Raw genomic sequence first — 26,532 nt, 5'->3', positions numbered from 1 at the left:
TCTGCTGACAGTGGCCAGTGCCAGATGCCCCAGAGGGAGGGAACACAACAGGTAATCATCACATGATCCCTCACTTGTCACCTATTCCGAGACAAACAGAGGCTAGGGACACCATTCCTACCCATCCTGGCTAATAGGATTCTCTTAACCTCTTAGAGCAGGGGTCTCAAAATCCTGGCCCCTTGGGCCATTCTTGGCTGGAGTAATTGTGAATCTGGGACTCATGGCGGGCCACGGGTGCCTGTCTATTACTGGCTCCCAAGTCCCGTTCCTTTCTGCCACTGCTACGTCTGTTCCCCCCATTCCACCCCTTCCGTGAGGAGGCAGCTTTGGGGATTACCGTGGGGCCTGGCGCTGCACTGTGGCAGTGATCGCACTCCCTTTGGATTCCCTGAAATGATGGGTGCCATGGGGAAGCAATGTGCACTGGACTAGTGCACTTGCTCCACTTCCCCACAGTGCTTGTCACCACAGAAGGTGCAGGCATGTGTGACCTTTGCTGCTGCATGGTGCCAGGCCCCCCGGTAATCCTCAAAGTTGTATGCTCAGGGACGGGGTGCCATTGGGGGGAGAGGATGGCGTGATGGTGGGACTTGGGGGGCCAGTAATGGACAAGGCCCCCCACCCCAGCCTGCAAGGAGTTCTGGACTGGATTGCACAATCACTCTGGACAGGGATGTCTCCACGGGCTAAGAGTTTGAGACCCCTGCTTTTGAGCCAAATGTGAATCAGGTACCTCATCACAGTTACTGTCACTTGTTTATTAGGTGGTTGCAGATAAAACATCCCATTTCCCAGCATGTATTCAAAGAATTATCTGTGGACTTAGTACAAGGGAAATATATATTTTAAAATCATCTACTGTTAACGTAGCCAGACTTCGTACACAGTGTAACCTGGTCTCACCACAACCAAACTATCTGTAAAAGTATAAATCAAATTCTGTATAGCTAAACAACATGTGAAAGAATGCTAAAAGAGAGTCTCATTATATCCCAAATCAATATCAGTCTAGTGGTGTGGAAACAGAAAAAGGTTCATGGTTGGATAGTTTATTCAAGCTTGTGAAGGCCCTCTCCACTGACTAGTCCTCATTTTGATTAGCTATGAGAGAGCATATGCAGTGTAAGCACTCCGACTGGGGAAGCACAACTGTGACTTCTTTTGAGTTGTTTCCTTATTCCAGGAGGGCACCTGGTAGTTGTGGGATGTCATGGCAATTGGCTTGATTTCATTGGCCTTTGCCCTTTAAAAAAAAAAAAATGCATTTGATGTTATTTACATGCTGAACGCCCTACTGTAGTATCCATATGTTATTTTTTCACAGCATTTCTATAGATTACCTTCAATCAAAATGATATAATTGCTGAGGTAAACTTTAGAACATGTTTGGTAGGTTAAGGCACTGAGATGAAGGCCTACTAACTTAGGTTGCTCTTGGAGTGCAATAATCTTTGACAGTGTCTTGTTGCTGATGTCTAGATTGAATATCTGTACTTGAAAGCAGCAAAAAAAAAAAAAAGCACTTTTATTCACTGACCACATTAAGATGACTCCCTTGACAGCAAACCAGAAAATCAGGGTGGGGTTTTTTGGGGGGGGGGGGGGGGCGGGAGGGGAGGGGGGGGCTTGTGAGCAGTTCTGAAACCATTGCATACATCTTACTCCAAGATGCTCAAAACTATGCTGAAAAGATTCCTGCATGCCAAATGTTATGACTTCCTGAATGTTTGAACCCAGGCATTTCATGTTTACTCAAGTTGATCTCAATATAATTCTATAATATAATTTTAATCATGCTGACTGGTCTTAAGTAGAAAATTGGGGCCAGGAAAGTAAAAAGCAGCTGAACTGTCCAAATAGATAGTTAGTCCAAAAATTCCTCAGGGCATTTATTATAGCTTGCTAAGTTAATTGCAATTTACTTAAACCAAATGTAATGCCTATGCACCACTGGTCTCCAACCCTTTTACACCCAAGAACACTTTTTAAATGTCAGAGGAAGCCAAGATCTACCCCATCCCTTCCCCAAAACTCCACCCCTTCCTTGAGGCCCCACCCTCTGTTCCCCATCTCTCCATCATTTGCTTTCCCCAGCCCTTACACACTCTCACTGGGTTGAGACAGGAGGTACGGGCTCTGGGGTGGAAATGAAGGATTTGGGTGTGGGAAGGGATGAGAGGTGCAAGTTATGGGATGGAATTTGGGTGCAGGAGGAGGTGGCGAAAGGGGATTCTGGCTCATGGAGGGGGTCCCAGGCTGGAGAGAGTTAGGGTCATATGGATGATTGGGGTGCTGAGCAAGCTGCAGGCTTGTGGATGTGGGGGTGCAGGAGTTGGGCTGTATGAGGGGCTCAGGACAGGGAGGCTGGGAGTATGAGGGGCTCAGGGCACAGATTTGCAGTGTGTGGATGCTGCATGAGTGTTGTGGCAGAAGATGGGATGTGGGGGTACAGGAGTTTGGGGATGTGAGATGCTCAGGACAGAGGGTTCTGGTGTATGACAGGCTCAGGGTTGGGGATGGGGTGCAGGAGTGTTCTGATGCTGTGGCTAGATGGGGGCTTGTTGGCCAGGCTTCGTTTTTAAATAAAATATTATGTCAAACACACCATGTTTCAGTATTGTCTTTATTTATGAGAGGAGTGGGGAACCTGTTTTGGGTCAGACGTTACTGACCCACAGAAAAATCATCCGGGGACCACACAAGTGAGATGCAAAAAACAACCCCTCCAAAAACCCCCAAGACTCACTGATGTGGCCCCCCTACTGAGATACCTCACTGCCCTGGCACTCCAGCCCCATGTGAGAGAGGATAGGTAGGACTGAGGTTCAGATCAGATTAACTTTCTGGGGTTCCAGGATTATTGGAATTTGTGGGCCCCTCTAAACTCTGAGATGGGGCCAAAAATGAGGGATCCAGTGTGTGGGACAGGGCTGCCAGTGAGTGGGATTAAGGATAGGGGTGCAGAATCTGGGTGGAAAATAGGGTACAGGAGCAAGCTGAGAGTAGGTGTCTGGCCAGGAGGGAGGGGGCAGGAGCTGGGTGCTGGTGGGGGTCTGGCCAGGGGGCAGGTTGCAGGTGGGGGCCTGGGCAGGGTACTCATGGGGGTCTGGGCAGAGTGCTGTTGGAGGAGAGAGAGGGGAGGTCTTGCCAGGGGACAGGGACAGCTCAGCCAGTACCTGGGGATCCTGTGGTGCATGTTGCTCTTCCTCTCCCCAGAACAGCCAGAACGCTTCCTAAGAAGTTGGATCTGGAGTGTGGCTGGGGAATTCCTTCCCTGAGCTGCATGCTATCCTTCCTGCATGGAGTGTGGGGAGAGGGTCCCGTAGCTGTGTGCCAGCTCCACTTCTCAGGAAGCATGTGTGCTGCTCCTCCCCTTCCCACAACAGCCAGCGTGCTCCCTGAGAAGTGGGAGCTGGTGCACAGCTGGGGACTTCTCCTCCCCCTCGCCCCCAGTACAGGAAGGAAGTCCCCAGCTGCGTACTAGATCTGGTTTTTCAGGAAGTGTGCTGGCTGTTTTGGGGAGGAGAGGAGAGTTAGCGCACTTTCAGAGACACTGGATCTGGCGTGCAGCTGGGGATTCCCCCTTCCCCCCCTCCCCCCACCTGCAAGAAGCTGGTGCTACCTCCATTTTCCCAGAAGGTAGGGCCAGTGCAGGCTCCTTCTTGGGGGGTAAAGGGGAAGTGTGGGGGGGAGGGGGAGGCTGGAACACCTCACGATTGACTGGTTGTGCCCCCAAAATTGACCAGTCGATCACGATCAATTGGTTGGTGACTATGGCTATACACATTATACACATAGCAATCAAAAGGCTATGTTTTTTTTGGAGAGGACACCTTTACACATGAGATTAAGAAAATGCTCTACTTTTTTCATAGATGACATAAATATATATATTAACAGAATGTTTTCTCATGGTACCATGTGGTCATAGCTTCAATTTAGTGGAAATTTTTTTTAGAAGTCAGTGGAAATGTAGTTTTTCAGCTGGGCTCACCTGGAAAAAAATATACCATCTGGATTTCCATTTGTGCACCATATCTGTGACGTGGTTGGTGCTTGATCTATGATGGGAATGACATTTTGAATGAAGCTTCAAGGGGTAGCTGAGTTGGCCTTTCTTTAGGGAATGAGTGGTGGTTTGGTGGTTTTTTTTTTTTTTTGTTTAAAGAGGTGACATGAGACAGAATTGTACTTCCTTTCTACTTTTGCCTTTGTAAAACATAACACTTAAAAGAAGTCTTCCGTGCTCTGGTGATCTGCTGTAATTTTGTTAACTAAGGATCTGAGTAGGAATGTGATAGTGTACATTTTTAAATGGTTAACCAATGAGCTTGGACTCATCAGTTAACCTTCATGATTACATACAAGACACCCCCTCAACCCACAGTGCTGCTGCTTCTGTATCAGAGGCAGCAGCATGGGGAGGGGAGCAGGCCGGAGCTGGTGCTCGCAGGGAGCTGGCTTTTAAGTAGGCATTGGCTGCAGGCAGGGCGGGGAGGAGGGGGAACCGGGAGCGGATGTGTGGGGAGTCAGCTTTTAATCAGACTCCCTGTGTTACTGGAGCCCAAGGTGCTGCTTGTCTCCATCCCATCTCCCCCATGTTTACACACACAAAAACAAATTTTAATATACCTAGTTCTGAGATTGTCAATATTTGTGATTGTTCTATCTAGCAGAATGACTTTATTCTGCCTGTAGTTCCTGAGCGACTTGTACTTTTCTGAAGAAGTCAAACATGTTGGGCTCGTCTACACTGGCCCCTTTTCCGGAAGGGGCATGTAAATTTCATGAGTCGTAGTAGGGAAATGCGCGGGGGATTTAAATATCCCCCGCGGCATTTAAATAAAAATGTCCGCCGCTTTTTTCCGGCTTTTAAAAAAGCCGGAAAAGAGAGTCTACACTGGCCCCGATCCTCCGGAAAAAGTGCCCTTTTCCGGAGGATCTTATTCCTACTTCAAAGTAGGAATAAGATCCTCCGGAAAAGGGCACTTTTTCCGGAGGATCGGGGCCAGTGTAGACGCTCTTTTCCGGCTTTTTTAAAAGCCGGAAAAAAGCGGCGGACATTTTTATTTAAATGCCGCGGGGGATATTTAAATCCCCCGCGCATTTCCCTACTACGACTCATGAAATTTACATGCCCCTTCCGGAAAAGGGGCCAGTGTAGACGTAGCCTTACATTTTTTCATTCAAGAAACTCTAGGGGATTGATACAAGAGCCTACTGGATTCAGCTCTCAAATTCGGCTCAGTAAGGGCTACAGCTTGCAATTTATTATTGAAGAGTTATGGGTGTGAAAAAATGTAGGGTAGGTAACCAAGTAGTTAGTTGTATGTTTTTGAAATTATTTTTGAAACATTTTTCTCTAAGGTTATCAGTCTCTTGGATTAACTGCATGTTATACTAATTTTTGATGATCATCTGTGAAAGAAAGCTTTATTCTCATAATTTTTAGGGCTATCCAAATGCTCTTATGGAATAATATGTATATGTTAAAGACCATCTATTTTATTTATAATGTAATTGAAAGCATGGCGGTTTTAAATTTTTTCCTTTATTTGCCAAAATTAAAAATAAAGGCAGTACAGAATACTCTTTGGGTATCGTATTATTTTACATAACTTTTTACCTCGGGGCAACTTTAATGTAACTCCAACTATTTATTGTTTTCTGCAGGCAATTTGGAGTAGAGTGAAGGTGTCCTCAATTGTTTCTCATTTTCCCCAAATCAAGCAAATGGATTTTCATTTTGAGTTATGTTGGAATGTGGAAAGCATTGTCTTTGTATTGATTTTTGGCAAACATTAATGTAGAAGGAACTGGAGAGACTTAAAATCCTTTCCAAATTTCCCTACATAAACCATGAAGAAATGTTGGTCAGGGTAAGGGTGCACCTAATATACTGTTAGCAATGAACATTATATATTTCAGGTTTAGCTTCTGTATGTCTGCCAAGATAATGATGTGAATTCTATATGAGAAGAGCAGACGTGCTGGAAATCAGTCTTTTTATGGGAGCTATGTCTTATATTTATTTATATTAGAGAATGAAAAGAGCTTTTATTTCTACTACTTATTCTCATCACTGTTGCCTTGACAAACTGGTTATAGTTATAAAACCTGATTTTTATTGACTTTGGTAGGCTTTGGATCTGGTCCATGATATTTCTGTTCAAGGTATGAGAAGTTGAAAGATGTTTTAATTAATGTTTGGTAGAATTAGATTATCTTTCTTGGTAGTCAGAAATCTGAGCTGGAATTGGAGAAGTGCCTTTTATACACAATGCAACAACGTGCAATGTTTCTGAGATTTCTGTTGGGGGGGGGGGGGGGGGAGAAGAATCTTAAACGGCGTCTTGTATTTTCTTGTCCAGAACATTAACCCCTGCAATGTCAATAAAATGGGATTCAGAAGCATAGGGTGCAGTTCTTCTGTGGCATGATGGAATGTTCTTTCGATGCTTTTATTCTTTAGAGAATTTTTATGTTTAGGGCATCTTCTAAAGTGATTTGATTTAATGGCTCTGCAGGCAACTTTGCTTACTTCTCTTTTCAAAAATATTCCTTATCTAATGGTTTTCCTTGCTATTTTCACAATCGTTGACATGAATGTGCATATCTATATTTAAAATTACTCCACCACATTCACTGTGGTTTTTTTTCTTTAACCCCCTACTCCTGATTTTTATTTAAAGTTTCAAATTTTGGCATAAACTTGGGATCTTCTAGAAATACTTTTCAGTGAGGTTTTATGGCCATCCTAATTGGACCAGTAATTTTTCTTATCACAGTTTTCATCAATTACTTAGTTTAGATTAATGTATTTTATTAACTCTTTATTTTAAGCTAGTTTTTTTTTTTTTAATCACTCTTACTCATTGACTTCAGTGGCCTTTGAAACAGGCTGGTTGAGTAGCACCTTGTCTCACATTGAGTTTTATGTTATTTTTGTGGGATTACTCTAGGACAGTGGCTCCCGATGTTTTTGAGGCCACAGACCCCTTTTCAATCATTAACATTTTATGGACCCTCCCCCCCCCCCCCCCCCCCCCCCGCACCCGAAACAGTATAGCTGTCTGTGTCTGCAGCCTGCATGTCCCTCAGCCCGCGCTGCCCCTCGGCCCGCTGGGGAAGCAGCACGAGCTGAAGGACATGCCGGCAGCCAGCATGTCCTTCAACCCACGTTGCTTCCTCCAACCCATGGAGCCTCTCAGCCGAGCCATGGGAAGCAACGTGGGTTGAAGGACATGCTGGCTGTGCGAGGCTCCGTGCAGACCCCGTACAGTAAGCCCCGGGCCATAGGTTGGGAACCACTGCTCTAGGATGAGGTGTAGCTTGAGATGCGTGAAGATGGTAGAATTAAGTCCTTAATTATTACACTTCTTTAAAATGTTTTAAAATGGCTTTAAAAATCAGGAGTTGATTGCGTTCAGTGTTAGAAGGCCAATTTAGACTTTGTTGTAGTTAGAGCCCTGTGCAAACAGAAACCACAGATTGAATGGAAGCTGATTTGTTTCTCAGGGCTCTACTCCCAGGAGATGCTGCAGCCAAAGGAGAGGAATGTGATGCTGTTGTTCCTAGGAGCTGTTCCTGCCCTGCTCCAGCAGCTCCATCTGGCGGTGTGGCTGAAGCATCTTCAGCCCTGGCTCCCTGGGGCAGCAGCACCATTTTCTTCTTCTCTGGCTGCAGTGTCTCCTGAGAGTTGAGCCCTACAGATCAGCAGATACCGTTTCTATCCATGGATATCTGCATCTGTATCTGCATTAAGGATGTGAATGACTAGTCAACTATCCGATAAGCAAATGCTTCTCGTATAGTTGACACACTAGTCATTCTTTCCCCGCCCCTCCCCCCCCACCAACTTGTTGCCTTTATCACAAAAAGGCAGCGGGTGGGGGAAGGGGAAGAGGAAGGGTAAGGCGTGGGAGGGAGAGGAAGGGGGTACTTCAAAGCAGCACTGTGGAGCCCGGGGTCTGCTGCTTTGAAACACTGCATGCAGCCCGGGGTCAGCTGGGGACTCCCCTGCTGACGCTGGGCTCCCTGCAGTGCTGCCACTTTGAAATGCCGCGGGGAACACAGGGTCAACAGCGGACTGCTTGAGTCTCCTGCTGGCCTCGTGCTCCCCGCAGCGCTTTCGCCTTTGAAGTGTAACAACACCCTGGGGCTGTTGCTACATTTCAAAGGCGGAGACGCCCTTATCAACTAATTGACGAGTAGATGCAAATTGTGACTCTTCTGTTAGCCAATTCATCTAAATTTAACATCCATAATCTTCACAGGGCTCTAGATATAGTAGATCATACAGTACATTAATGTGGATTTTTATAAATCTTTGCCTTTCTGTGGAGAAGAATCAGTAAGATATTCATAGAAATCTGAGAATTAGCTTGAAGAGAAATTAAAATGGTCACATTTAAAACTGAGAGAATTCATCCTTCCAAAAGGGTCAAATATCTGTATAGTGTTGCATCGTAAGAATTCATTAATATCAGAAGCTGGAGTCTTATGGATGGGAAGCAGTGAGGATTAGAATATCTCATGTATTGTGGAGGAAAAATGAATGGTGAGAAATGTCATCGAGATGCCTTTGCTTCTCAATTGACAAGCAAACCAAGAATTGCTGGATCAGTTGACCCCAAGTTTACCTTTACTTGATAGGATTTAAAGTTGCTATAGGAGATATTAGGCTAAGTCCTGATCCTGCAATGAATTCTTTGTACAAAGGTGTCTTGTTGTTATAGCTGCCTCATACTATCAACAATAAACCAGATCTTGCTGTTGACATGGAAATATAGGTCTCTTCATTCTCACTTAATGAAACCTCTGAAAATAGTCTCTGTAACCTAACTAATTTGTTGACTGCATACAATGCAGAAAACCATCTGCTTATTGTCAGAAGAGGTATGTTGTGTTTTTCTTCCCTGCCATGTGCACACGGAACCATATTTGCATTTGAGCTTATGCATATTTAAATAGTGCAGCCGAATGCTTGACAAAGTCAAATACATTTTTTAAAAAACGGGAGGTAATTTCATTCGAGGTTTAAGAATGCCATCTTGCAAATGGGCTGGGCCATCCCATGGAAAGACATTAAAAGCAGCTTGGGCATTATAATGTAGCTCTTTGAAGAATTACATCTCATAGCTTGCAAGGTTGCTGAAAATGTGTTTTCTAATCTATTTCTTATAGTGATACTGTGATTTAGGGATGTAAAATCCCATTTAATTGGGTAACTGGGTAAAGGGGGATGGGCGGAAGGGCCACTCCAGATGTGGGCAGGGGCTTCTTGCGGTAGCTGGTAGCTGGAGCTGCTTCAGCCCCCACCAGTTAACTGGGTTTCTGTAAGTCTCACCCGGTAAGGGTGAGGCTAACTGGTTAACAATTCATATCTCGACTATGATTGAAACACTGTTACAGGATTCAGTGACCTCCGTCTTAGTCAGAAGGCAAAAACTCTCCTATATGGGATCCCCATAAGTCTCCGTTATTTCATTTATTGTAACAGAAATTGGACTGAATTAACTCAGTAATGTGTTTGACACCATTGTGTTAAAGCTCAAGAAGATATTTTCCCATTTTACTCAATATTTAAAAGGGGTCTAACATCTAGTGTACATTGGATCTCTTAATGCATTTTAGTTAGCCTAATAGAACATTGTAATTAATTAGATATTTTAGCTAACTGCTGCTGCTACTAGAGCATCAGGCTCGACCTGTCTGCAGATTTGTCCTTCTGTTTAGAGGTTTGGGGATAGGGACGATGGGGATTACGTTTTATCGCTATTTAAATTAAATCCATGTTACTCATTTTTAAAAGGACTTTTCATCCAGAGCAATGACTTTTATGAAAACAACTTGCTTGTAGTGTAATGGTAAAAGCATATTTCTCTCCCCCCCCACAAATACGGAGTTGCATTTCCAACTCTGACACTGACTTTAAATGTGACTTCAGGGACCTCATATAAATTTTCAGGGCCTCATTTTATCCATGGGTAATATTGTAGATGCCCAAATATTTATCTATCTCAGGGAGGTCTTTTGAAATTTTAAAACACTTTTTGGCCTTGTTAGCAAACAATTTTTAAAAAACAATTTCAGCTAAAATAATTGCTAACTCTGTGCCTTGGGTATACTGTTGTTTAAATGGTTTTTAAAATTATTTCTTGATGATTTTCAGGAATTGTACTTAAAATTGGTCGTATGCTTTTGCTGGATGTAGATGGCCACTGTTACCAGGTTGGGATAATATCATTTCAAATGTATGTAAGAATTCATGCAGTCAGGTGTCAGGGCGCTATTTACTGACAAGATTAAACTTTCGCAAACTTTAGATAGGAATCATGATGATTAGCCACTAGCAGTCTAACCTATGTCTTTTTAAATATGTTTTCTGCAGTCTTGTATCAATGGTCACTATTTACATAATTGCCTATTTTCTACACACACACCCCAAGAATTTAAGTGCTGTTAGATACTTTGCTGATGAAAAGGTCCCCTCAAACACTTCCAGACCGAGTCTGTGATATATGGTGAGTTTCCCTGGTTAAATATTTTCCCTTCTTCCAACCCCCCAAACCCTCCCCCCCCCCCCCCCCCCCCCCGACAAACCATTGATTCTATATCAATGTAGTAGAAGCAGTTTCTTTGGAAGCCAGTAGGTGTGGGGTGCAAATCCCTTCTGGTAGAGTGGCGGGGGTTTGTTGAAGACCCTTAGATTCATAGATCACAGTTCCCCTTCTAGCACTGAAATCATCTATTTGGATCGCCTGAATAACACAGGCCATAGAATGTCTCCAAAATAATTCTTAAAGCAGATCTTTTCGAGAGAACTCTCCAGTCCAAGATCCTTGGTAAATTTTTCTAATGGCTAATTATCTCACTGTTAAAAAAAGGTGTGCCTTGTTTCCAATTTGAATTTGTTTAACTTCAGCTTCCAGCCACTGGATCATATTACACCTCACTGTGCTAGAATGAAGAGCCCTTTATTAAATATTTATTCTCTGTGTAGATACTTAATAGACTGTAATGAAGCCACCCCGTGATCCTTAAAAATTGTGGGTGGGTAGAGATAGGGGCCTTTGGAGACCAGAAAGCCATGAAGCCCTAGTTTCCAAATGTTGGAATAGGGTAGTGAGTACCCTTTGGCTGGGGGGGGGGGGTGATTATAAATGGGAACCGTTTTCCCAGGGTGGTGGTAGGGAGAGGGCAAGTGTTCCCTTCCAAGTGGCTTTTGGGGCTCTACTGCCTGCCTGCCAAGCCCCAGTCCGATGAGGAGAGAGACAAGCTGCTGTGACTTCTGGACTGTTGCCCTACTGCTGCTCAGCATCATGTTTTCCTCTCTTACTAGTACAGCAGGCACAGCTGCTGTGGTGGGGGTGCGGTACTGAAACTACAGAGTACATTTCTTATGCTCTCCAGGGGGACTGGTTGGGGATGCAGGAAGGGAAATCTGTTTACTACGGTGGCTGCAGCTATGGCAGTTCTGAGTACACCTGCAATTGTCTGAGTGGCAGCCATTTTAGTTCTATCTCCTTGGATGGCCGAACAGTTTCACCAGTACTTCTGGATGTAGGATTTTAGCATGCATCTCTGAAACTTTTTTTTTTTTTTTTACCTGCCTCCTACTCCCCCAAACTTAACTTACTCCTGTGTTCCATGAGCATACCAGGTGAAGGATTTTAGTGAGATGATTCTTGGGGATATACCCCAAACTTAATTACTGACATTTACAGGATCTGCATTTGGTTCCCCATGCTGTAGAACAGGAGTCCAGCTGTTTGTCCTGTGTGATTTTATTTCCGTTCATTTACAGTTTTAGGGCTGTCATTGCAAGTTGGAGGCATTCTTTGATAAGTAGAAGCCGAGATTACTTTAATGGGGCTCAGAGGCTAGCTGTATTAAGAAAGGGCTCACATGAGCCCCTGCTGGCTCATCAGTGGGAACAGGGTATCCGTAAATGTCACTAATCCAGTCCAGTGTAATATACAATGTTTTAAGTATATTTTTCTTGACTTTTCCTCTGTTTCACATCTGTATATTTAATGCAATGTTATGTCTTTATGAGGTGAAAAAAGCAATAGAAAATCTAACACATGTCTTGAAGGGTTTTATGGGATTATTTTGGTCAATAGTTTCCTTATGTGTTAAATCCTTGATGTACGTTCGACATGTCTTCATGCGTTGGCAAGCACTGAGAATGCCCAACTGAGATGATTGTAAAATTGAGATAAATATAAATTCTTCCAATATAATTTGAGGATTAAACAAATGAAAAAAAATAGATTAAGAGGAAGGTAGAAGAACATATGGCTTTTATAGTAGGAACTTAATTGTTTCTCTTTTGAAACATCAGTCAAGAGCTGATGAAAACCTTTCTAGGACCAGCTTGGTGGGCCTCCCTCACTCCCACTCTTGGTAGCTATTGCCAAGTCCCCAAGCTATTAGCTTGTGTTTAATTGCTCAAAGATGTAAATCTGCATTGTTAGCCATTTTCATACAAAGATTATATTCTATAGCTTACATATTTAGAACAGTGTGGGTATAGCAATGTAACTATTGTAGTGCTCACTTATGGCTTTCAGGCCCTCTTAGGCTGTGAGTACAACATAAACTTGTGCTATTGTGAAAATACAGAGCTTTTTAGGAAAGTGTGATTATGTGAATGCCATGTATATTCCTACTCCAAGCAGCAATTAATATATTGGTATTGCTTTCCATGTGAAGTAATGTAGTATATTATTATTTCTAGGTCAAAATCTGCTTTCATTTTACAAAAATGGCTCCCATTTGCTTCAGCAGTGAGGTGTATTTAGATTTTAAAAGTAGAATTTGGCCTTTTAAATATAAAATGGGGCAGCTTTTCATGAAGCTTAAGAAGAAACAAATCATTGTTTGGAAGTACAGTAATACAGCCTGAAGATTTTTAAGTTTGTTCATTTTAATTACAGAAATAGGTTTTTTTTTTTTTCCAGTTTGGGGTGTTGGGGTTTTAATCTGAGAACAATGAAAGAACAACATTGATTTGTTCTCTAAAGCAATACAATTTTTCTTTCTGAAATACTTTAGAGACTAGGTAATTTAAACAGTCATGCTGAAGACACACGGTATTAAAATGTTTTAGAAAAAAAAAAACCTGGAAGAATGTCAGCAATTTATATACAAAGGCATGGTGACAATTTAAGTTTTGTTCTTACTTTGGCCCTTTTTGATGACAGATGAGAAAATGTGTTTCATATATAAATAAATCATATGGAAAAATACTGTTACAGCATGAGCTTCCTTCATAGATCTGAACCTTCCACACCAGAAGAGGTTACATTTCAGTGACAGATGAAATATATACTTTTTCATACCATTACTGGAATGTAACCCTTTCTGATGTGAAAAGCTGCAGATATATTTTTGCCAACTTGTCCCCTCTTGCCTCCAATGTGTTTTTTAGAATGGGGGTGAAGAATAATTTAGCTAGTTGAAAGTTCCGGGGGAAACAGGTATTTGCATTTGGCCAGCCTGATTTGGAATGTGGAAAGAACACCACGGTTGTTTTATGGGGGGGAGGGGAAAGACTATGGACTCCAGCAGCACTTGGCTTTGTAAAACAAAAAAACGCTTCATATGCAGTATACCTTCTCTGTGGTCCTCCCATCCAAATACCGACTAGGCCTGACCTGAGAAAATCCAATGACATGGTTACAGACCAAACACCCTTGATAGAGAAGTTGATTTCCCAATTACTGGCATTGAGGTGGAAGGAGCATGATCATTTCTAGTTCATCAGTTGCACTTGTGCAAGTAAAATGTGCCTTCCATGAGATTTCAAAAGCTTGCACTGTATCCTCTTCACTTAATGAAAGAGTTGTTTCCTTAACATTCCAATTAAATAACTTATAGCCATTGCCCTGCATATTAAAATTCATTTGATTTTTGTCAAGACCTCCATGGCTCCGGTGAAACTTCAGCCAAGTCCAATTTTTAGGTTTGAACCGTGACCATTGGGGCCACGTGTTCATACTTTAAGATTAGTATAGAAAACAAAGCTTAAGGAAATGAAGGGGCTAACAGGAGATGCACAGTAGCTTTGTACATGGGCCTTGACACAAGAGAAAGTCCTTGAAGTGACAGAAGGCAAAAATATAATTGGCAGATTCAATAAGGGATGCATTATAAGAAGAAGTTGTTTCATGAAGTTATTTGAATAAACTGGTGGGAGAGATGAGATTCAGAGGGACAGAAGGAGAACAAAGTTATGGCCATCAAGGGTTTTAAATGGCAGGAATAAAGAGGGAGGATTCATTTGGTGATCTAGAGGCAGAAATGGAATTCAGTGAAAGTCTGAATATGGGCATGGCAGAGTAAAGTTGGTGTCAGGTAGTGAAACTGGGAAAATTGCAGGCTAGAGAAGGTGTCATTGGGATGAAGGTGAGCAAGAGTTAGAAAATTGGAATTAAAAGAAAAGATGAGTTCAGATTTGGACATGTTATGGCGAAGATGGTAAGATGGTTGCCGGTGAAAGGTAGGAAGTATTTGGAGATACAAAACTGGAGAGAGTTAGAAAGGTGGATTTGGGACATTATAGGCATGACATGGTTAGGATCACTTAGAGTATGTCTACACTACAGAGAAGATCGAAGATGCTGCTGTCGATCTTCCAGGGTTCGAATTAGCGGGTCTAGTGAAGACACGCTAATTCAAACTGAGAGGGGCACTTTGGTTGATGCTGGTAGTCCTGCTTCCACGAGGAGTAACGGAAGTCGAAGGGAGAGTGTTCTCCCTTTGACTTCCTCCAGTGTGGACAGCAGCAGAAGTCGAGTTAAGCTTACATAGACTTCAGCTTCGCAATTAATATAGCTGAAATTGTGTATCTTAATTCAACCTCATCCTGTAGTGTAGACATACCCTTAGAGAGAATGTAATGGGAGGACAGCAAGGGAATCTAGAGTAATGTCAATTAAGAGAAAGGAGGAGGATGCAGAGCTACGAAAGGAAGGAACAAAATATGGTAAAAGGCAAAATGGGAGGAAAAGATATTCAGGGAAGAGGAGAATGAGATCAGTGATGCTGAAGGCAGCTTACCAATGAAGGGACACGAGAACAGAGAGAGGTTCTTTCAGATTCTCTAGAAAAAATATGATGTTTGTGGGTGGCCTCTGTGAGGTGTCAGTAGAACAGAAATGTTGGAAGCTAAATGTGAGAGATGGAGTGAATTTAAAGAAGGAGGTGTCTTGGAGAATAAGTGGAGGGGGGAAATTGAAGGGAAAAAAATCAGGATAGACAACACATGTTTTGTAAATAGATGGGATGGAGCCAGAGGCATAAAATAATTTGGTAGGAAGAAGATAAGGAAAGAGTGGGACAAGAGACAGAAAGGGAGACCAGAAAACTAGGAGACACCAGGAGTGAAATCTTGGCATCAGAGAGATGAGGGCAGTGAACACACCTGGGGGTGGAATGGCAAAGGAGCAAGAGGAAGGCACTATGTATATGGTACAGACTGGACTTCTATAAACCAGACTTACCTTGTCCAGCAGCATCTGTGGGTGCGCCGAGGCAGGAGCATTCATGGGGGGAAAGCCAGAGGCCCTGCACTCAGTAACTCCTCCCCACCCTCCCAGAGCTTTTGGTGTGCAGCAAAGAACTCATTTGCAGCATTCAAGCTTGGAGTAAGAGCCAAGGTGGCTATGAAGCGTGGCAGTGTAGCCCTGTGGCTTACAGTGGGGGTCTGGGAATACAGCTCTGCTGCTGGCCTGGGGATTATGCAGCCACCCTGCCTCTTCCCCTGAGCACCCCGTGCCCCTGTTCTGTCATTGTTGACAACTCTGCTACCATCGGGGCAGAGCCTTGCAGCCAGCAGCAGCAGAGGGGCAAGTGTTGACCTCTCCTGGTCTGGCAAATTCTCTGGTTCAGGACAAGTCCAGTCCTAAAAGTGTAGGACCAGGGAGGTTCAACCTATATCACTTTTTGGTTTTTTTTGAAACATTTGCTAAGATCCTTATCAGAGGAAGAGTAGACGGGATAATGTTTTTCAGAGAGAAAAGAGAAGCTGATGGGGGATTGAAGCAGGGAGTCAGTCTGGAAAGAGTTCAGTAAGGAAGAAATTGAGAAAAGAAAGAATGAATGAACCTAATGGAAGAAGCTGACAAGATGGTTGGAATTGTTGAGTGATCAATCACCATGAGATATCCTAAGCAGAAAACTCATTGTGTGCTTGGGGGCGGTGGGAGGGGACAGAAGAACTGAGTATATGTCCTGAAAGCAGAATTCACCTGACAAACATCATGTGAGCTAGACACCTTCAATATCCTTGTGCTTGTATCTAAAACACAACAAAAATTTAATCCAGACCTTTTTTCTTTACATATAAGATTTAATCTTTTCTTTGCTATGAGATACTGTTTCTGGTTTTCATTTTGATCAATGGTTTTTAATATTTCAGGTTCGTGGGAGTAAAGGAGAGGTCCTTTATGTTCTGGATGCCAGCAATCCACGATATTCTAACTGGCTGCGTTTTGTCCATGAGGCCCCATCGCAGGACCAAAAGAACTTGGCTGCCATCCAGGTAAATCTGCTGATTTCTTACCATTCACTTAGTGTTCTTAATCTGCTTGTTTACTCTTCATAACTTGCAATAAAATGTGCAGATGATAAGCAGCACAGCAACTTCCCTGTCTCCCTTTTTAGAAGTGAATGTTTGTCCTCAAAGGTGTACCATAAATAAATATCTCAAACACTAACAAGCCTGAGTATCGAGGGCATTTTAAAACTTCTTTGAAAGGTTTTAATACCATTCTGAAATTTGCTGTGTAGAATTTGTAGCCACTTAAAATCCATTTCTAACACTCAATACAGCTACAGTTAGATTTTCTCTTTACAGCCCTGATTCAGGTAGGTAGGTAAGCCTCTGTTTAATTCAGTGGTACTACTCTTATGCTGGAAGATAAATGTGGGACTATATATTTAGTTGAATCAGGGCTCATTATTTAGGGGTTTATCCTCACACGAAACTCCTACTAAAATCTTTAGGCGTATGCAGAGAAAGCAGAACATAAAAGTAATTTTAAAGCAATTAGCTAAAGATATATAGAAAAATAAAAGATGCTCTAAATATTCCAGTGGAAGCTTTAAGAGAACTTAATGTATTTGCTGGGCATCAGATGGTAGTTACTGTTGGTCATTGCAAAAGATCTATCTATATAATATATATATTTTTAATCCTTCTTCATTACAGAAGAAGAGGCTAGAGACCTCCTCCTATCAGGTAGTTAAGATGAGGCTTTGTGAAACATTGAGGGGTGCAGTGAGGGAGGTGCTGCCTAAATATGTCATGTAATCGTCGAGTTGTGTTCTGTGCCCCCATGGATTAACTTGGCTTGAGTGGGGCTTAGTGTGAGCCCAGCAGTCAGCCTGCATGCTGTATGTTGCAGAACTGAGCAAAAAGTCACAAGGCGCCGATTGCTTAATACAAGGATGCTGAGAGAATTGAGGAATAAAGTGACCGAGTTCCTTAAAAACGATGTAATCTCATTAAAATCAGCTACTGTTATTACAGTCAGGTAGGTGAAGAGGTAGCATAATGGCAACTGAGAGGTTGAGTGGGCGGCTCACTCCTGGGGCAGCTGTAATACCCTGGTGGCTCCATCCCCGGAGGGACCCATGGCAGTGCCACATGGAATGGACTGTGGCTCCTTGGACTCCCTCCCCACTGCCCAGCACCTCTTGGTGCCACAAGCTGCAGAGGATTTAAAATATTTGGGGCTGCAGCCAGCTGAGTGTCTGGGTCAGGGCTGGGGGACAGCAGGGACAGCACTCTGGGAATCCCCCGTAGTCAGGGAAGGGAGGATGGAGAAAGCAGCCAGCTGCTGCCGGGATAAGGCAAGGCTGGGTGGGGCTGCTAGCCCTTGCCCTTTCCCAAACCATTGAGATTCCCTGCCCACACTCACCGTAGTTTCCCTGCCTTGACTTGGACACTCAGCCAGCTGTAACCCCTCACTCTGCCTTGTTGCCCCTTTTGTCACCAGAGAAGCATGCACTACAGTTTGAAAATGAATGTGTTAGCAGGAATAGTTGCAGTGGCTCGTACCTTTTGCTGGATTCTAAATATAGGCACTCCCTACATTACAAGCATCCAGTTTATGAACATCCTCACATACAGCCTCAGGAGAGCTGGCAAGAGGCACAGATGGTGGGAGCAGCGCAAGTGCTGGCTGGATGACTGAAGAGGAGCGGGGGGGGGGGGGGGGGGGAGTCGTGCAGCCAGCAGCTGGAAAGAAGAGCAACACTTCGAAGGAAAAACGGCCGCTTCTCTCTAGCTGCTGGCTGCATGGCTGCCCCCCTGCTCCTCCTGAGTCCTCCAGCCCACACTTGCACTACTTGCTGCTTCCTGGTGAGTGGGGGGGGAGGGGAGGAGAGCTGCTGGGGAATGGGGATGACCACAATGCAGAGCCCATGGTGGCAGTGGCTAGAGGATACCCAGTCATCCCCTTCAGAATTTTCACCTGCCTCCTCAGTCTCCTCTAATTAAACCTGTCTTTCCTCAACCACCATTGTTCAAGGTTAAATACAAAAACCATGGCTACTATTTATCATTGCAAATACACAGTATTTCAGCTACATTATGAGTTAAATAGGTTTTTTGTGGGCTAGCCTGGGAAACTAACAACCATGTATAACATTGTTTCTATGGGAAAATCCATTCCAAGTGCCAAACTATTGACTTACAAACTGGTTGTTTTTCAAAAGGTTGTAAGCTGGGGATTTCCTGTAAACTTAAGCCTTTCAGGAAAATAACCACAGGTCTCCCCGAGCAGAGATTTTAGTTGTTGGCTGCCATGTACAACAATGATTAAGTTATCTGACTGACCAACCAACCAAAAAATCCTAAGAAAATGTTAGAATGTATAAATAACTGAATAGAAATTATGCCATTGAAAAATAGCATACCCTCACCTTGAGTATGTGGTTTCTTCTTGGGCACTCGGTACTAAAAGAAGGCAAAAATAAAAAGATGGGCGACAAGAATGATTAGTGGCATGGAAAAACCCCCATGTAAAAAGACTGGTAGTGCTTAATTTAATGAAGTGACAAAGTAAACATCATAGAAGATATGAACTAATACGAAATAATGAAAGGTAATTTGGGCAGTCTCATTTCTAAATTGCTGTACAGTATAGGTCATTGGGTATCATCAGTAATGATATACTAAAAATCCCAGATGTTTTACTGATTTGTTGTAATGTAAGGTCCCACTACTGCATTTCATATATTTGCTTAACTTTATACACTGTGAGTGGTCAGAGGGGGTACTCGCAGTGCATGAAGTTTAAGTACAAAGTCTTTTCAGCATTGGAACTTTCTGTAATATATAGGTGACAGATGCCAAAGCTCTGACATGCATTGTCATACACAAATACTGACCCATACATCTTTACTGATATGCAAATGTTGAGCCAATTTCTGTAGTTACTTTAGGCACAGGATCAATGGCAGTTCTGTTTGTGGAATGGCTCCAGTAATGGAACCCTTATTTATTATTAAAACTAAATACAATCTTTCCCTGTATAGCCTCTGTGACAGACTGACAATTTCCTGCAATATCCTGAATGGACTTTATTGAATTAAGTTAAACCTTATTGAATTAGTCTTTGGAGTTCATTGCACTAAAAATGCAATTGTGTATGTGTTTTTGTGCAGTTGTATGTATTTCCACAGAAAGGGTAAATAGGAGAACAGCAGGGGGTCACTAAGCAAATTCACTCGTTACCTCTCCAGAGAAGCCACCCCCTTGAAAAGTATGCATCTACTAGTTCAAACTGGATTCTCCAGGGACCCACGGAAAAAGACAGCTTTTGGTTAAGTAGCCTGATTTAAAAAACAAACAAAAAACAACTCACGCAGGGCTTTCTTCCTGATCCAGTAAATGGATGGGGCCCTGGTCCATTCAGATCCTTAGCCCTTACAGTACCGTTGGAAGGACTAGCCTGCCAGAGTTCACGTTAGGGTTAAAGATAATTTTGGTAAGCATAGTCATGTGTGTTGGTTCTTTTATTGTTTTTGATAATATGCTGTCTCTGCGTTTAACCTTAGGAAATAAAAAGGCTTACATAGGAAGTCTGTGTGGTATTTGTAACAGCTGTAATTGTTCTCCATTTCTAAAGAGAAAGCAAGCAGGTGTCCTGTTGAGAAGGCAGGGAACTGTGCATCCTGGAAGTACCCCCCTCAAAAGAGGGAGAGATGTGGGTCACTCTCAGAAAGGCACTGGCCAGGGAATTGGAAACTTGAGATTGAGTGCCCCGATGAACTGCTGAGGGGAAATACAGATGCAATTACCCTAAACTGGGACAGCCTTCATAAAGATAATGCAATGATACTCTCTTAGACCATGTTTTGCAGTCGTTGCAAATGCGACACTACTTAATTTACATCAGCAAAGTGATTTCAGCTTTGATATCCTGAACTCCAGTTGCTTAGCTGCTGCTACTCCTGCTACTAATTCAGTTACATTGCTGAAAAAGCACTGAAACAATTAAAACATGAAAATCATTCATAATACAGATTATCTCTATCAAACACAAGAGAATCCTTATCTTAATAGTTCAATTGAGTAAAGTGGAATATGTCAGCGTAATTACATAGAGTAGAGGACTAATTTTCTAATTAACAAGAGAAAATGGAATATTTAAATTCAGATGGGGTTCCAGACCTCTTGTTCTAACTGGCACATTGTAATTACTCTCATGAAACACAGAAATTCTCATAATGTTAACCTCAAGACATTTTTATTGTACAAAAGGAGGAGTTTATTGGGTTTGTAAAGCTACTACTGGATTTTAATTTTGCCTTTCTAACCCATTGTTCAGTTTTCCAATTGTACTTGGTAAATGCTCTAATGATGATTTTCATGATCTCAAACCATAGATTTGGAAATAAAGATTTGTGACAGGTACTTATGATGAACTATAAAATATGAGAATATTAGTAATTAGAGAGCAAAGATGTCTTGGGATAGAATGCTTTTTTGGTATCATGACTGTTACAAGGTTATCCTAGCATTGACTACAAAAGTTACTTTACAGTACAGGTTGAATCTCTTAAGTTTGGCACCCTTGGGATCTGAGGAGTGCTGAACCAGAGAATCTGCTGAACCATGGGAAGTCAATATTGTCTGGCAGCATCACCAACACTTCCATTGCTTTCTGGGCTCTTTAGAAGACATTTGGGGTAAAATTACCCCTAAATGACAGCACAGAACACCAAGAGCAAGGACTGGTGTTAGTAAACAAAGTTTATATGACTCTGAAAAACTTGGCCACATCCATGATAGAAGGACATCTGGTTTAAAAAGAACCCTACAGGCTGAACCTCTGTAGTCCGGCACTCTCTGGTCTGGCAACATCCATGGGTCTGGCATGATTATAGTTAAAGTCCATTTTGTGTTCCCCACAAGAATTAATAGAAACCCAAACAGATGTTAAATTCCATCTCTTTTCACTGGCAAAGCTTGTCTTTTCAATTTTCGGAGAATCTAGGTGGAACTTACTGATCCAGCCTGTGGTAAAACCACAGAACCAGATTCTGCCCCCCATAATTGTTTGTGCAGAGTGGTATGTACTCTTTTTGGCATAGGGATGTCACACACACAAAGATCAATCACATCACTAAGTGGGCAAGAATGCATACAGAAGAGTAACTCATCTTGAGATGATTCTGTTGAAGGACTACATTTAAGAGTACTGATGTCTAGGTTCTAAGATTTGTGCAGTGTCCTTCCTTTTGAGCATATAAAAAGAACTTATTGAGAAGAAGATGCATTAAAAAAGAAACTGGTTGTGCAGTGTACTTGATTTGATAGCTCAGGTAAAAGCTGTTGGTGGTGGAGGTTATAATAATAGAATGCTTAGATACTTCTATGAGGCCAGCAACCAGAAAATATTTCGAAATAGTTGTTTCATAAGTAATACAGCCAGTCCCAGAGTTACAAACCAAGCACTTGGCCGTAACTCGACGTGTTCATAACTCAGATCCCATAGAGTTACATGGCGACAGCGCTGTTCGTAAGTGCGAAGTGCTGTTCATAACTCAGGACCAGATTTATGACCACCTTGGTAGTAAGTGCGGATGGTCGTAAGTGGAGGTGGTCGTAAGTCGGGCACCTGCTGTACTGCCATGTGAGAACTGACTGAAAGGTTGGAGTATACTTCCAGAAATGCCAATTTTCATTTGTATATTCTATTAAATGTCTTCTATGAGCTCATGCAAAAGCCTGAAAGAATATTATATTTTCAATATTCTTAGCACTGTGTACATACATATATCTGTTTGCCAATTGTCTTTTTGTGAAATGATCCTTGCTGTAGACTACTTTGCAATGAAAGCCACTGGGTTGTTAATGTTAAAACTATTTTATAAATAAAATCATAGCCAACCTGAGCTTTTAAACTCAGATACTTTGTTCATTAACAACCAGACATACTGGTGGTCTGCACTAACTCAGCGAACTATGAGTTAGAATAATGAAATGGCAAAGGTTAATGTGAAAGGAGGTATTTACTGGGAAGCAGTACAGTGGTTTAAAGTCATACTTACTAATCTTCCAGTATTACATTTGTTGTTTAAGAATCAGTCAACACTGTAATAAATATAGTACAATTGGACTATCTCAGAGTAACAGGCAAGAATGAAGGGAGAGAGAACATAAGGAAAGCAAGGACAAACTGATAAGCTGCTTAGTAAATTTACATATTGCAGGACAGTTTTGTGGAAGTCTGAAATCTGCTAGTGTTATAATAACTACAAAGACAAGATTAACTTGTTACACAATATAAGTAATAAAATGAACACAACATTAACACCTGGGGTGCTAAAAGGACAGAATTAAAATGGCTGCTTGATGCTTTATTATATTTTTCTTGAAAGACTCAATTATTTAATTCCAAGATCATTCACATTTATCGGCATGTTTAGTGCTTTTCAGATATTCTGTTACTTAAACAAACAAGCAAACAAAATGGGTAGCTTTAGATTAGAAGAATGAAACAGTTTATTTTTCTCTGGCAGGGATTTCAAACTACAGCTGGTCATCAATGTAGTCTAATACCAATAAGAGTTTGAGTTAAACTTAATGAGTGTGAACCTGAAAAACATTAAAGCTGCTTTACAGCGTTGACTATTGGACATGTCTTAAGGGGAGCGTCAGTGTAACTTGTACCTACTTTAAGACCCACTTTGCTGCCAGAGTGATGCAAAGGGAACCTTAGTGCATGTGATAATCAGGCCTCAAATTTGTATTCCTCGATGACGTTCGAAAGCCTGTAGGTGGTCACCTGTCTGCCCATCTAGCTGCTGATTGATAGTTTTTACTTTCTGAGGTACAATGTTACAAGGAAATTTTAAAAAATTAACATTTTCCAATCACTACTATAGTTTCCACTAGGGTAGGAATGTAAGTGACTAGTTGACTATCCAATTAAGCAAAAGCTTATTGGATAGTCGACTAGACTCTTGACTAGTCACTTCTCCACCTCTGCTTGCTGCTTCTATCAGAAGCAGCAAGAGGTGGGGACCAGGAGCCTTTGCTGGGGGGAACCAGCTTTTAAGGGGGATAGCAGGGATGGGGTGTAAGTCAGGACAGCTGATTCCTGACTCTCACTGGGTCCCCCTGCTGTGCTTTAGCTTTTTAAATACATTTAAGAGGCAGAGCTGCAGCGGGGTTAGCTCCTGGGTCGGGAGCTAATCCCGCTGAGGCCCCCTCTGCTTTTTGACTAATAGACTAGTTGATAGAAGATCCATCGACTAGTCGATTAAACTAAATTTAACATCCCTAGACTAGGAATGTCAATGTGTTGTCTATTATACAATTAATTGAAAAAGCCTAGGCTCATCGGTTAATCTTGTTGACTACACTCATCCCTCCCCCCACCCTGGTGTATGAGTTAACAAGGGGGAAAGCCAGGAGCCGGTGCTAGGGCAGTAGCCCTAGTTTGGAGCCCAGTCCCATGCCCTGAACTCCTCATTTCTGACTCCACCCCAGAGCTTGGTGCAGAGGCGGGGAAAATTTTCAGGGCCAGGGGCCACTGACCCACAGAAAAATCAGTTGGGGGCTGCACACAAGTGAGAAACCAAAAAAACCACCCCTCACCAGCATGGGCTCCCCAATGCTGGGGGGAGTCCTGAGCCTCAGGGATTGGATCCAGGCAAGCTGGAGGCTGCATCTGGTCCCTGAGCCATAGGTTTCTCACCTCTGTCCAAGTGGAAGCCCTGAGCCTCTGCATCTCCACAACCCCCATATGAGGCTGTGTGTTGCTCACCACTGATTTCCCCCCCCCCCCCCCGAAGGTCATTGGCACTGATGGGGAGGGGGGAGGAGTTTCCCTACTATGTGATAGCTCCAAAATTGATGTCCATTTTAAGTATAGATGACTGTGTACAAAAATAATTTGATATATGGAAAGCTGCTGTTATGATGCATGATTATTAAAAAATAAACCTGGCACACAGGAAAGATTGTAAACAAAGATACTTTCCCAAACACCAGCCATCTGAATTGCCATGTTCAAAATTTGTATCTGCTCTTTTATCTAGAATTTATGTTTAACCTTATGCTTATTTTTACTTCTGGAAGTCCCTTCTTGCTCCCCCATGTACTTTGGCATTTATCTGTATTATAAATCACTAGAAATAGTATAAAAACAAACAAGCAAAAACCAAAAACTTTGGTGTGGGTTTTAGGTGCGATGTTATTTTTTGAAAAGGTCAGTTTTATTCATCGAAAAAAATGGGAAAAAGAGAAGAAAATTGTTTAAAAGAGTTCATACGATTTTTTTTTTAACTAAAATCTCCTTATTCTACCTATTCTTTCCCTTTGTTTTCTATTAAAATAGGTGGATGCAAGAAGGAGAAACCAAAACCTTTTCTTTTGTTGGAAAAAATCAGCGTGTTAAACTTTCGTGAAGGGGGGAAAAAACAATTTTTTGTTGCTGTTGTTGCAAAACTATTGACTAGCTCTAGTCTGTTGGGTCTGATCCAGTATTTCATTTTGGACTACACATGGGCTTGGCTATAAGGATGTTAAGTAATGGTTAACTGACTAGTCGAGTAGTCAATGGAATTTCCATCGACTACTCGAGTAGTCCATAGGCACTTTTGCATTCCTCCTTTGAAATGTACCAGAGCTCCTACTGGGAAGTCCCGCTGACTCTTGGCTGCACATGCGCGCCAGCTTTGAAATGCACAAGGGTCCCCAGCTGATTTGAAATGCCATGCTGGAGCCCGGGATCAGCTGGGGAGTCCCCATCTGACCCTGGGCTCCACCATGCATGGCAGTGCTGTCTGGCACTGCCACTTTGAAGTACCCTCTTTCCCCCCTCTTTTCTGCCTCTCTTCGATAGTCGATAAGTGGAGGAGCTGCGTGGAATTAGTTCCCAGCCCTGGGAGATAACCCTGCTGCAGCTCTGTCTTTTAAATGTATTAAGAGTGGGCAGGCTTTTAATACATTTATTAAAAAGCAGAGGCACAGCATGTTGGGACTAGGCATGAGCTGCGAATCAACTGATTCCCGGTTCGCACCTGGTCCCCGCTACCCTCCTGCCTTCTCTGTCCCCCACAGAGACAATGCTGGGGGGAAACCAATTTTTCAGCTGGCTCCCCACAGCACCAGCTCCTGCTACCTCCCTTGCTGCCTCTGATGGGGCATCAAGGGGTAGGGGGCAAGTGACTAGTCAAGGAACTTGTTTATCCGATAAGTCGGTAGTCGACTAGTCGCTTACATCCCTAGTACAGGTTGTACCTCTCTTAACCTGGTCCAGCAACATCTGTGGTCCAGCAGGGTCACAGAGGTTCCTGGACCACAGAGACCTGATATAGGGAGGTCTGGCTGTGGAGCAGGAGCATAGCATGGGGGGATGGCGGCTCAGCTGGGAGCCCCGTCTCAGAAGAGGGGGGCCAGGTGGTGCGGTGGGGAGGTATGGCCCAGCAGCTGGGTAGTAGTAAGGGCCCATTCCCGGTTGCGCAGCTTCAGGCGGGGCGGTGGCCAGGGAGCTCCAGCCCCAGCTGTGGAACTCCAGCCCTAGCTTCAGCCCCATTGATCACATGGGAGGGACTTCCGCTGGTCTGGCAAATCCCCTCATGTGGAACCGATCAGGTCCCAAGGTGCTCGACCAGGGAGGTCCAGCCTGTAGTTGGGAAACTAAAAATACAGATGGCATCTAGTAGGATTATTAAAACCACCAAGATGCCTCCTGGTTGATTTCAGTGGGAGTTAGGCATCTGGGTGCTTTTGAATTTCCCACTAGACACCTATTAGCATCACTAGTGCTTAAATGCCTTTAAAAAAATCTGGCCTAGAGCCTGTGCCTTGAAGAATTTTCAGGGTCAACAGATAATGAGCAAAGAATGGAGGAAGTTACTGCAACTGAATGGTGATATTTAACATGTCTTGTAGTCCACGATGTGTATGTTTACTAAACTCCAGTGGGAATACAGTCTTTGAAGGCATAATGCCACATCCTTCATGAGAGTGCCTTAGATGCTTGGCGTGGGAGC

At 42.9% G+C, this 26,532-nt stretch overlaps 1 protein-coding gene across 7 annotated transcripts in view; it reads left to right on the top strand.

Annotated features, from left to right (window-relative positions):
* Positions 1-26,532, top strand: part of PRDM5 (PR/SET domain 5) — a 151,443-nt gene that overhangs the window by 12,972 nt on the left and 111,939 nt on the right. For all 7 annotated transcript variants that reach the window (XM_075929819.1, XM_014574834.3, XM_075929820.1 and 4 more), the window contains one exon: positions 16,433-16,555. In XM_075929819.1, coding sequence (XP_075785934.1) covers positions 16,433-16,555 — 123 coding nt within the window. The remainder of the gene's footprint in view (positions 1-16,432; positions 16,556-26,532) is intronic.

Source organism: Pelodiscus sinensis, chromosome 5, assembly GCF_049634645.1.
Source record: "Pelodiscus sinensis isolate JC-2024 chromosome 5, ASM4963464v1, whole genome shotgun sequence".
NCBI lineage: Eukaryota > Metazoa > Chordata > Testudines > Trionychidae > Pelodiscus > Pelodiscus sinensis.
The sequence above is the reverse complement of the archived record's forward strand: the minus strand, read 5'-3'. Positions and strand labels throughout refer to the sequence as shown.